Source organism: Apis dorsata, unplaced genomic scaffold (assembly GCF_000469605.1).
Source record: "Apis dorsata unplaced genomic scaffold, Apis dorsata 1.3 scaffold_1088, whole genome shotgun sequence".
Lineage (NCBI taxonomy): Eukaryota > Metazoa > Arthropoda > Insecta > Hymenoptera > Apidae > Apis > Apis dorsata.
The window spans coordinates 92,229-104,410 of record NW_006264186.1 but is presented as its reverse complement, the minus strand read 5'-3'; the positions used below and the strand labels follow the sequence as shown (position 1 = coordinate 104,410).

General features: G+C 22.1%; 3 protein-coding genes across 4 annotated transcripts in view; 1 reads left to right on the top strand and 2 right to left on the bottom strand.

Moving 5' to 3' along the window:
• Positions 1-1,718, bottom strand: part of LOC102679081 (inositol monophosphatase 1-like) — a 5,975-nt gene extending 4,257 nt beyond the window's left edge. The window contains exons 1-2 of the mRNA XM_006624655.2: positions 1,479-1,718; positions 321-454 (exon numbers count right to left, since the gene is read on the bottom strand). Of these exons, the coding sequence (XP_006624718.1) occupies positions 321-454; positions 1,479-1,538 (194 nt within the window). The 5' untranslated portion in view covers positions 1,539-1,718. The remainder of the gene's footprint in view (positions 1-320; positions 455-1,478) is intronic.
• A 2,339-nt stretch (positions 1,719-4,057) lies between these two features.
• LOC102678952 (acetyl-coenzyme A synthetase) overlaps positions 4,058-12,182 on the bottom strand; it is a 23,019-nt gene continuing 14,894 nt past the window's right edge. The window contains 9 exon segments of the mRNA XM_006624654.2: positions 4,058-4,282; positions 4,543-4,788; positions 7,077-7,266; positions 7,350-7,517; positions 7,637-7,792; positions 7,881-8,073; positions 8,631-8,802; positions 9,063-9,294; positions 9,800-9,995. Of these exon segments, the coding sequence (XP_006624717.1) occupies positions 4,086-4,282; positions 4,543-4,788; positions 7,077-7,266; positions 7,350-7,517; positions 7,637-7,792; positions 7,881-8,073; positions 8,631-8,802; positions 9,063-9,294; positions 9,800-9,995 (1,750 nt within the window). The 3' untranslated portion in view covers positions 4,058-4,085.
• Positions 4,705-7,556, top strand: LOC102678824 (enolase-like). 2 transcript variants are annotated; one of them, XM_031514649.1, is made up of 5 exons: positions 4,705-4,788; positions 5,189-5,584; positions 5,671-5,795; positions 6,056-6,304; positions 6,480-7,024. In XM_031514649.1, the coding sequence occupies exons 2-5, from the start codon at positions 5,190-5,192 to the stop codon at positions 7,022-7,024; spliced, it is 1,314 nt and encodes a 437-aa protein (XP_031370509.1). In that variant the 5' UTR covers positions 4,705-4,788; position 5,189. The 2 variants fall into 2 exon arrangements, with proteins under 2 accessions (XP_031370509.1, XP_006624716.1); XM_006624653.2 differs by lacking the exon at positions 4,705-4,788 and having other exon boundaries at positions 5,190-5,584; positions 6,480-7,556.

Below are 12,182 nucleotides of genomic sequence, written 5' to 3'. Positions count from 1 at the left end.
AAAAAAAAATTTAGATAATCTCGAATTAAATTTGATACATATATTTTAAAAATAAATATATTAATGTAATATTAGAATATAAAGAATTAAATGATTAAATAATTAAATTTAAGAATTTAAAAAATATTAATATTTATATTATAATTTGTATAATTTATATCGTAAACATTTTTCAATATTAGTTCGAATAGTTTGAAATACATATAATATTATATAACACATATGTATTATATATAAAAATATTTATTTATTTAATTTTTTTTGAAAAAGAATGAATAAAAGATGAAATTATTAAATATTTTATATATTATAAAACATACTTATGATCCGGAAATTTAGAAGATATTCCTTCCATTAATAATTTCTCGACATTTTGATCCCATTCGGTAACAAGGTCAACTTCACAGGATTTTGTCATTGCATCCTTAGGTTGATTAATTTTTTCCCTCACAATCTATAAGATTCACAATTGAAATATAATTACAATTTTTGCATCAAATATAGGTTTAATTAGTATTAATAACAAAATAATATTAGATAAATAACAATTGTTATAAAAGTATTTATTATAAGATAATTATATTAATTATATTAATTATAATATCGATACGTGTTATCTATTATGTATTTGAAAAAATTCTATATAAATAATTATCTAAGAATAAATTCATTTAATTAATTCATTTTCATAAAAAAAAATTTGTATTATAAAAATATTAGATATTTAAAAAAACTTTATTAAATAATTAAGAAAAAAATTTTTGAAAAATTTGGTTTATCATTATTTTATGATATTATTATTTATAATAGCTAAATTATTCAATTATTAATAATATATTTTACATGTTAGAAATTAATTTAATATTCAAATTTTTACATTGTATAAATTAATTTTTTTGAATTATGATCTATAAATATTAGAAAATTAAATATTAAATTAAAAATTAAATATATAAATCTATAAATATTAGAAAATTATTACAATTATAGGTTATGTATAGAAATCGTATTGAATTATCATTATATGTAATGTATAATAAAAATTTTATCAGTTCAATAAATTTCCTTGAAAATAAATATATTTATATCTATAAATTAATGATATTATCTATTATATTTTTCCTAGATGAAAAAAATATATATAATATTCTATGTAAAATATTCATTTACATTAGAAAAATAGATTAAAATAATACATTGATTAGTTTCATATCATAATTAACATTACATTAAATATGAAGTGATTTTAAAACAATTATTAAAATTATTATTTATTTATCATACACAATTTTGCATTCTTGAATACTGCAAAAAAATACTGTAAAACAGATATATTTATTAAATAAAAATTTAATTGAAATATAAAAATCAATAAAGCTTGTTAGCAAGATTCAAAACAAGATTCAAAATAAAATATAATAAAATATAAGTTGCTCTAATATTTGTTTAATTCCATCAAAAAAAAAAGGATCACTTACCGAACCAGCTTCTAATACTAATCGAAGAACGACTGTATAATATTTATCAGTATTCGACATGATTTGTCAAAATATTTGAAATATGTAATAAAAAAAAAAGCACAAATTTACACTTCAATCATAAACCGGTGCAAGTTATATCGTCATATACACAATGACAATGGTTAGAATCTGTAACTGTAACTGACGTAACCTTAACATCTTGTCAACTGCTTCTAAAAACTATTTTTCCGTTACGGAATTACAAATAAAAGCGACAGTAGCGCCCTGGACTTTGTAGAAATATTTATTCATAATATATAAATAATTCCTTCGTAATTAAAACATTTAAAATATAGAATTAGATAAGGGAAATAAATAAAGTATCAGATTAATTTTTAATTATTATTTTGTTTGATTTTAAATCTAAAAGGTTGATAATATTTTGTTTAATTATAATCTAAAAGATGAAATTTAAAAAAGTAATTAGAAGAAGAATTATTATTTGATCGTTTATTATATTTAATAATTAAATTCCATGAATTATGATACAAAATAATTATGATTAATTATGATAATTATGATAGATGAAAAAATAAACAGAAAATATAATATAAACAATATAACAAATTTGTTTATATTTTATTTGCTTTAAATGATTTTTAAAATTTTATAAATTTTATAATTTTTTATTTACAAAATGTGTTTTGCAGATAGAGTACAAAATTTTTCTTCGATATTAGCAATATAAATTTAAATTTTATATTTTCTTAATTGAACGAAATGATTTGAAAGAAAAAATTGAATATACATGAAAAAATGAAAAGAATGAATTAATAGAATAATTTCATATAAATAATAATAATTATGAGTTTTTTCTTGTTATTTAGGGACGACTTTATATATATTTATTTGCAAATTTAATGAGATCTAGGTTAAAAAATTCTATGTATATGAAGTAGTGGCAGATAAATAATAGAAAAAATTTACTTATTTTTTAACATGAATATATTTACATTTAAATTTTGCATTATTTTGTATAATTTATATATATAATTATATTTATATAATTATATATAATATAATTATTATATATTTTTTTAATACATATATTCTTATTAAATCTATAGTTACTTTGTTCCGCGAGGAATGATATGTATGTGACATGCCTTTATTAAAAGGCAACTTCTTTATTAGATACAATGTAACTCACTTTAGATACAATTATAAAACCAGCCATCTAAAAAATTACAGAAAATGCAAACTTTCTTTTTATAAAGTGCGTTAATAATCGTGCGTATACTTAAATTTTCTATTTCATGTCATAAAAAAATTTTTTTTAAATTAAATAATTTGTTTTTATGTTTTCATAATTTTTTTTTTAAATATATTTCACATATTCTTAAAAATTAAAAATTAAGGATTGAATTGATGAACTAGCTATCTTATTTCTAATAAAATTACAGATCTTTTTTTACAATATTTTTTTAAATATGACATGAATTGCAATACTTTCATAATTCCACTTTTACTTTCAATTGTAGATAAATTTTTTTGTAAAAAAACTAATAATTTTGAAATAAAAATAATTAAAATGCGTATGAATATTACAGGCATTTAAAATTTAAGAAAATAAGTTTATGAGATCTAAAAATGATTTATAAGTGATTATAATTTAAAAAAAATTTTTAAAGATAAACTGAATTTTTATATTATAATATTTTTAAATAATTTGGAATATTAATATAATATATAATTAAAATTTATGTTTTTGTAAAATTTTCAAATTTTCAATTTACTTCATTATTTGTAAAAATGAAGAGAAATTATTTAAAATTATTTAAAAAATTATGCATCATAGAGCATATTACAAAGTTTTTAACAAAGATTGTTTATTACACATTTTTCGATTTTTAATATGCTTTTATATTTATAAAATATTGCTGCTAGAAAATCGATCAGTATGCAACAATTAACATACAATTATAATTGATTTTTGGAAAAATTTTAAATAGATTTAGCATAATTTCAACTCTTTAACAGATATTCTAAAATATTTTTTTAACTTCATGATTAACCTTTTTTTTTATAATTATGTAAAATTTATAATATTATTTTAACATGTTATTTTAACATCCAGTTGTATTTTAAACTAATAAAAAAATAATAATTGAATCTTTTATATAAATTTTTCATTTTTAAGTAATACAAATGATAATTTATCAAACTATCTTTCAAATGAACAATATATATATCGATGAAATTCAGTTAAAAATAATATTGGTATAACTATATAATAATTCATTATGAAATAATTCATAAATAATACTATAAATAATTAGTAATAGATGAAAAAAGATCCTAACATATAAAATAAATATCTTATTCTTAGAAATTGTTTAACTTATTTTCTTAATTATAAGTTAATAAAAATTGTTTTTTCTTCTTTTTCTTGATAAATTATACATTTCACTAAATTTTAATATGTATTTCTCATATTTACTTTTTGCAAGAATTATAAATTAAAAGTCATATATCAATTATTTATCGATCATTGGAAATGTATTATCATTTATTTCTAAACTACTATATTCTCATTGAAAATTGCTATATTGATTTAAATTTGATTTAAATTTGTGGCCTTAACTCGAAAAGAGTATTGACAATGTTTTCATCAGCTAATGTTGATATATCGCCGACATTTCTATCTCCTGCTGCGATTTTTCTAAGTACACGTCTCATAATTTTTCCTGATCGAGTTTTTGGTAATCCTGGAGCAAGTTGAATAATATCCGGTTGAGCGAAAGGACCGATTTGTTCTCGTACTATTGATATATTCAAATTATTAATTTTATTAATTTCAATTAATAAATTTAATTATTAATTTTATAATAAATGTATATAATACATAATATGTTACATAATATATTATTTATAATATATTATTTATACATAATATATTATTTATAATTTATATATTGCATATAAAAAAATTTTATTAAAAATTTACGAAATTTCATAATAAAGATTTTTTAAATCATGTATTTATTTATATTTATATATTTTATTATATATTTATAATTACCTTTATTTTTGAGCTCATCTTGAAGTTTTTTGTCAAATTTAATACCTTCATTAGGGGTAATAAAACAATAAAGACATTGTCCTTTTATAGGATGAGGCTTACTAACTGCTGCAGCTTCAGCTACTGAAGAATGTTCTGTTAATATATTTTCTACTTCTGCTGTAGACATAAGATGACCAGAAACATTTAACATGTCATCAATACGACCCGTTATCCAGAAATAACCATCTGCATCACGTCTGGCACCTGAAATTAGAAAAAATATACTCTTATTTATGTATAGAAAAAAAATATATAGAATGTAAAACTATAAAATCTAATATAAAACCCATATGTGAGATATTAATTTCAGAAAAAAAGAAAGAATAATTCTTTACATTTTATGAAGAAGGAAAATGAAATTATTTAAATTCACATTAAAAAATTGAAAAGGAAAAATATGCATATGTTAAATTTCAATTGTTTTTGTTTAAAATGGTCACAATCATAATTCAATTTATATTTTCATTAAAAAATTTTCAGTAGTAATCATGTATTTTCATCAACTATATTAGAATCTTTTCAATCTTTCTTCCTTCATAAAAATTCATATCTTAACAGATTTTAAATAAATATTATATATAAACGAATTTGAAAGAATATATAAAATGCCTATTCAAAAGGTTAAAGCACGTCAAATTTTTAACTCTAGAGGTGATCCAACTTTAGAAGTAGATGTAATTACAGACGTTGGATTATTAAGATCTTCGGTGCCATCAGTACTAGTACCAAATCCTAATCAAGCACAAGAATTAAGAGATGGAAACGAAGCTATGTATCATGGACGTTCAGTATTCAGAGCCGTTGATGTGGTCAATAACATAATCGCACCGCAACTTTTGAAATCGAAATTGGAAGCTTGTCAACAAACAGAAATAGATAGTTTATTAAATCGTTTAGATGGTACTGAGAATAAATCAAAATTAGGCGCGAATGCAATTCTTGGTGTCTCTATAGCTTGTTGTAAAGCTGGTGCTGCGAAAAAAGGACTTCCAGTTTATAGGTAATTTTTATAGATTCTTGTAAAAAACTAAATTGCATAAATCAACTTTAAAATATATTTATATCTTAATTTTTCGGATGGTATAGATATATTGCAGAATTGGCTGAAAATGGAGATCTTTATGTACCCGTTCCTAGTTTTAATATGATTAGCGGAGGTAGACATGCTAATAATACATTACCATGTCAAGAATTTATGATTATACCTATAGGTATTCTCATTTTTTTAAAATTAAATATATTTTAATATATTTAAATATATATATTTGTAAAACCATAGCCAAGATTCAATATTAAAGAATAAATTATTTTAAAATTTCGATACTAATATAAAGATTAATACTAATATAAAGATTCTATATAATTATATATTTTTATCTAAATGCCTATTTTTCTTCCTTATATATTTTCTTATATATTTCCTTTATATATTTTCTTCCTTATATATTTATATATTTTATAAACATATTAGGAGCTGAAAGTTTTGCCGATGCTATGAAAATGGGTATGGAAGTATATAGAGTACTCGAACAAAAGATTGCGACTGCTCAAGAAATTCAATTACCTCTTCCAGTTAGCGATGAAGGTGCATTTACACCTCTAGAAATTGAGGAAGATAGAGAAGCTTTATTATTGTTAGATGAATCTATTAAAGATGCAGGTTACGAGGGAAGAATTAAAATTTCGTTGGATATGGCAGCCAGTGCTTTTTATAAAGAAGGTTTAATAAAAATTAAAATTTATAAGACATATATAATATTATTTTATATTTTATATATTAATAATAATTTAATAACATTTAATAGAATTTTGTATATATTTAAAAATTAAACAATAAAAAAATTATTTTAAGAATTAAATATCTAATGTCATTTATAAATATATCTTTTTTCTAGGAGGATACGATTTAGCATTTAAAACAGAAGAATCTGATCCTGACGAATATATGGAGGCAGAAGCATTAAAAGATCATTACTTAGAGTATTTTACAGAATTTCCATCTGTAGTCTCAATTGAAGATCCATTCGATCAAGAAGACTGGGAAGGTTGGCTTACTTTAGCTGATCAAGATATGCAAATCGTTACTGATGATTTAACTGCAATGAATATCGACAGAATTGAAGAAGCAATTGAAAGACAAATGGCCAATTCTCTTATATTGAGATTATCACAAATTGGAACTGTGACTGAGACAATCAATTGCGCAAAAATAGCCAGGATCAGTAATTGGGGATATATTGTGACAGCTTGTGAAGGAGAAACAGAAGATAATTTTGTAGCTGATTTAGCTGTAGGATTATCTGCTGGGCAATTTAAAGCTGGAGCACCTTGTAGAAGCGAAAGAACTGCTAAATATAATCAAATATTAAGAATTGAAGAGGAACTAGGAAAAGATGCGAAATATGCTGGTCTCAATTTCAGAAATCCTTTAGCTAAATAATTTTTTGTTCCATATTAATTTTTATTCATCTGAATTTAAAATTAAAACTCACCATCTCCAGTACAATAGTATCCATAAAATCTATCAAAATATGTGTTTTGAAAACGTTGATGATTTCCATAAAGAGACCGCATCATTCCCGGCCAAGGTTGACGAAAAACAAGATATCCCTCACCTTCACCTTCGATTAATTGACCATCTTCATCCAGAATTTCTGGCAAAACGCCAAAGAATGGGAATGTCTAGCAAGAATAATGTTAAATGGATTAATAAATTATATAATTTATCAAGGTTTGATAACAAGAAATTCAAGATACAAACTTACTGCAGAACCTGGTTTCATTGGCGTAGCACCAGGAAGAGGGGTGATTACATGGCCTCCGGTTTCTGTTTGCCAAAACGTGTCTGATATACTGCATCTACCATTACCAATAAGATTGTAAAACCATAACCAAGCTTCAGTATTTATTGGCTCTCCAACCGAACCTAAAATCTAAAAAAATAAATTATTTTAAAATTTCGATACTATAAAGATTATATTCTATATAATATATATTCTTATAAATGCCTATTTTTCTTCCTCTTTTTTTTTTTTTTTTAATTCAAATTTACCTTTAAAAAGGATAAATCATGTTTCTTCACCAAATCATCTCCAAATTTCATTAATGATCTAATTGCAGTCGGCGCAGTATAAAATTGTGTAACTTTGTATTTTTCGATAATTGTCCAGAATCGATCATTTTTTGGATAAAATGGTGTTCCTTCAAACTAAAAATCATAAATTTATCATTATCAACTTATTGCAATATGAATAATTATATTCATTTTCAATCGAAAAAAATCATTAAACAATTACAATAATGGAAGTAGCTCCATTTGCCAATGGACCATATACAACATAAGTATGACCAGTGATCCAACCAATATCAGCTGTGCACCAATATACATCGCCTGGGTGATAATCAAACACATATTTAAACGTTGTGGCTGCATAAATTAAATATCCAGCAGTGGTATGAAGGACACCTTTTGGTTTTCCTGTGGAACCACTATAAAGAAAAACAATACAAAATTATACATATATGAGGTATATTATACTTTACATACACACACGCATGCGCATATATATATATATATATAAGTATATATATATATATTTGAGACATATCGTTTATGTTTAACAAACATTTTTCAAGGATTTTCGATAATATAATAAAAAAATGTTTGAAACAAAACTTTCAATTTTTGATCAATATATGTTTATTTAAACATTAAAAATTTTCAAAAAATTTATTTATATAAAAGCCTATTTATTTATATTTAATTATGTGATTTGATTTAATAAGAAATATTAAATAATTTTTCATTAATATTATAGTTACATTGATCAAATCTAAATTTGTATCATTATCTCAATATAATAGTAAATCATTGAATTTATAGTACTGGAATATTATGATACCATTTAAAAAAAGTTAAGGTAATTGTATAATCATTTTTTTTTTTAAATTTTATTTTTTATCACATTGTCAAAAATGCTTGAAAAATATTAATTAAATGCTAATATAAAGTATATAAATAATTACTCTTTTGTTGGAAAGTTTACCTTGTATATAGAATAAAGAGTGGATCTTCTGCATTCATCCAAACTGGATAACATTTATTCTCAGCCTCTTCCATTTCGTCGTGCCACCAAACATCACGATTATTGTCCCATGCAACTTGAGGAATGTTGTAGTTATATCCATCACTTTCACTGTTCACTCCATTTGTTTTCCCTTTAGCATAAATTTAAAAAAGTTACTTTCTATTGATTCTTCTTTCTTTTTCTTTTTTTTATTTTAATCATCTGCAAAAATTATGATTTCTCAATCTTGAAAAAATTTAATAGAAGAACATTTCAAGAATAGAAGAATATTTTAACTGTGATATTTTTTATTTATATTAATTATGTCTTTAGTTATATCTATCTCGATTTTTATGATCCACGTTAATCATTATTAATGATCATTATATAAAAAAAAATTTTTTTTCATACCTAATATATCTGATTTGGCATTTTGTGGATTAGTTAATCTTTTTAGATGTGACACTACTATACAACATTCAACCTCGTGACCATTCTTTTTAGCTTTATTCAAAGCCTCATTACAAATAGCCTTTAATAATAAAAGTTTCTCGCCTCTCCATACTCCATCAGTCGTAATCAAAATTTTCGATTTTGAATCCAAGATACGTTCTGCTAGTGAATCCGCCGAGTATCCACCAAACTAATTAAATATATGTACAACATTAAAAATTTAAAAAATATCGATTTTGATTAGGATTATATATATATTATATAAGATTATATATATTAAGACATATATATGTGTATATTTTTTATTTTGTGTCATACCAACATCAATAATTTCTATATTTATAAAGTAACATCAAAACAAATTTTGTTATAATTTTATTATAATAAAAATAAAATAGTAATGTATTATTATTATTGTATATATTTGATAAAATATAACAATATAAAATAAATATTATTTAAAACTTTTGTTTATATGTATATGTATTACATATATCTATATGACTTGTATATAATTTAATTTATTTTTAATAATAAAATAATATAAACTTGTATGAAAGAATGTTACTTAAATATAAATAAAATATATATTTTATATATTTATAATTTTTTTAATAAAACTATAATCATTATATTATTTTTTCATTTTTATTTTTATTAGCATTAATAATTATTTAATAAAAAAAATTATATACCACTACACTGTGAATAGCCCCAATTCGAGTACATGCGAGCATGACGATAGGTAATTCTAAAATCATAGGCATGTAAACGGCGACGCGGTCTCCTTTTGTCACTCCTTTCGACTTCAAAACATTTGCACATCTGCATACTTCTTCCAATAATTTTCTGTATGTTAATCGTGAATAATCATCTGGATCATTTCCCTCCCTGAAACAAAATTATACAAATTATATAATATATTGTTTTGTCATTGGACTGATATATCCATATTATAAAATAGTATACTATTTAATTAACATAATAAAATATTCATAATCTTAAAGAAAACGAATGATACAATCATTTGAAATATATATATAGTTTCTGCATATGAAAAAAGTTTATATGAAAATTATCTGATTTTATAGTATTATACAATTACAATATTAATTTATATGCACAGAATGTAATTATACTTTAATACTTTAATAATACTTTTATTCATACTTTTATTCAATCAATTTTTATCACGAAAATATATATTATACTTGTATTATACTTATACACATATGTATATGTATTGTATTTACTTATACATATAAATAATGTCCAATAGATTTGGCTTTTTCAAAACAAGATTTCGTACATTTATCTCAATGTTCCATTGTTGTGGATAATAATCATGCTGTATATCATATAACGTACATAGTGTAATAAATTTCTATGTTTTAAACATTTCTTTGACGAATTTTATTAATTGAGAATAATTTATATACTATATATATTTTTTAAATATATTATTTTGATATTATTAAATGTGCAAATAAGTTTCTTTTTCTTTTTTTCTACGATCATAATTTCTATATGAATTCGAATTACTTTCTGTGTGTTATCTGAAAAAGTATTCTTTTATTTTTAAGAAGAAACGTGATGAGCACTCTAAAAGTTTTCAATCCTATGCAACAATTTCAAACAATATAGCATGTGAAAAGTATCATTTGCATCACTGTTTACTCTTTGCATTCCAGCTTAGGAAATCAGCTGTGAAAGCTACTGAAATAGTTTATGTTGCATTGGGAGAGAATGCTGTATCTTACAGAACATGCAAAAAGTAGTACTAAAGATTTAAAGCCGGAAATATTAATTTGGAAAATGACGATCGTTCAAAAGCATCGAGAAAGTTTGATGACAGAGAGTTAGAAGAATTGCTCGACGAAAATCCGATTCAGACATAAAAAGAATTGGCAAAAAGATTGAAAGAATCACCAGACAAGCAGTATCTATCTGACTGAAATAATTGGGTAAGATTCAGAAGTTAGAATGATGAGTCTCATATGAATTAAGTGAAATGAATAAGGAAAACAGACTCAAGATTTCTGCTATCTTGTTTTCATGGCATAAAAGAAAAAGTTTTTTGCACAAAATTGTTACTGGCAATGAAAAATAAATCTTAAGTGATAATCAAACGATGGAAATTATGGGTTAATCCTGGGGAATTGTCAATTTCAATTGCATTGCAAAAAAGTTTTGCTATCTATGTAGTAGGATTTCCGAGAAATCATTCATTATGAATATACTTTCTTTATGTGTTAAGATGGGAAGTTCTATCATATGCGATATATTTTTTAGATCTGACTCCATCAGACTATCATCTTTTTCAAAATCTGCAACACCAATTGTCGGGAAGCACTTCAACTTGGAAGAAGTTGATGATTTCATAAGCAGCAAGCAATCATCATTTTTCAAGGATGGAATTTATAATTTATCCACTAGATGGAAAAAGTTATAAAGAATGAGAGTAAATATATTGAAACATATTTGATTTATTTAATAAAATCTTGAATTTGGCAAAAAAAAAGGGAAACAATTTATTTATACACTTAATATATAAATAACATAAATTAATTATAATCAAATTGCTTATTACATTTCTGCATGATCTCATTTATTTTATGAAAAAATAAAATAATTATATTGAAAATAAAAAATTCTAATAATGATGAGGTACATTAAACATTTTTGTTTCAATATTTAAAAAATTTTTTCAGATTATCACAAAAAATATAACAATAGAATAAACCTTGAATTTGATATTAAAAAAAAAAGTTTTTTATATTGTTTTGTAATTATTCATTATTATATTATATTATTATATATATTATATTATTATATTAATAATTATTTATTATTATTTATATTATATATATTATATAAGATGTGATTATTAAGATGAAAAAATAAATTGAAAAAAATTATAATTTTTTTATTTATAATTTTTTTCTAATTATATAAATAATTAATAAATTTTTTGTTAAGTGATATTCTTCATTAAAAAAAATAACTTTTATCTATTTTTCTCTATTTCTTATACTTTGCGAACTGTGTGAATTATAACATCAAAAAATAATTAAACTT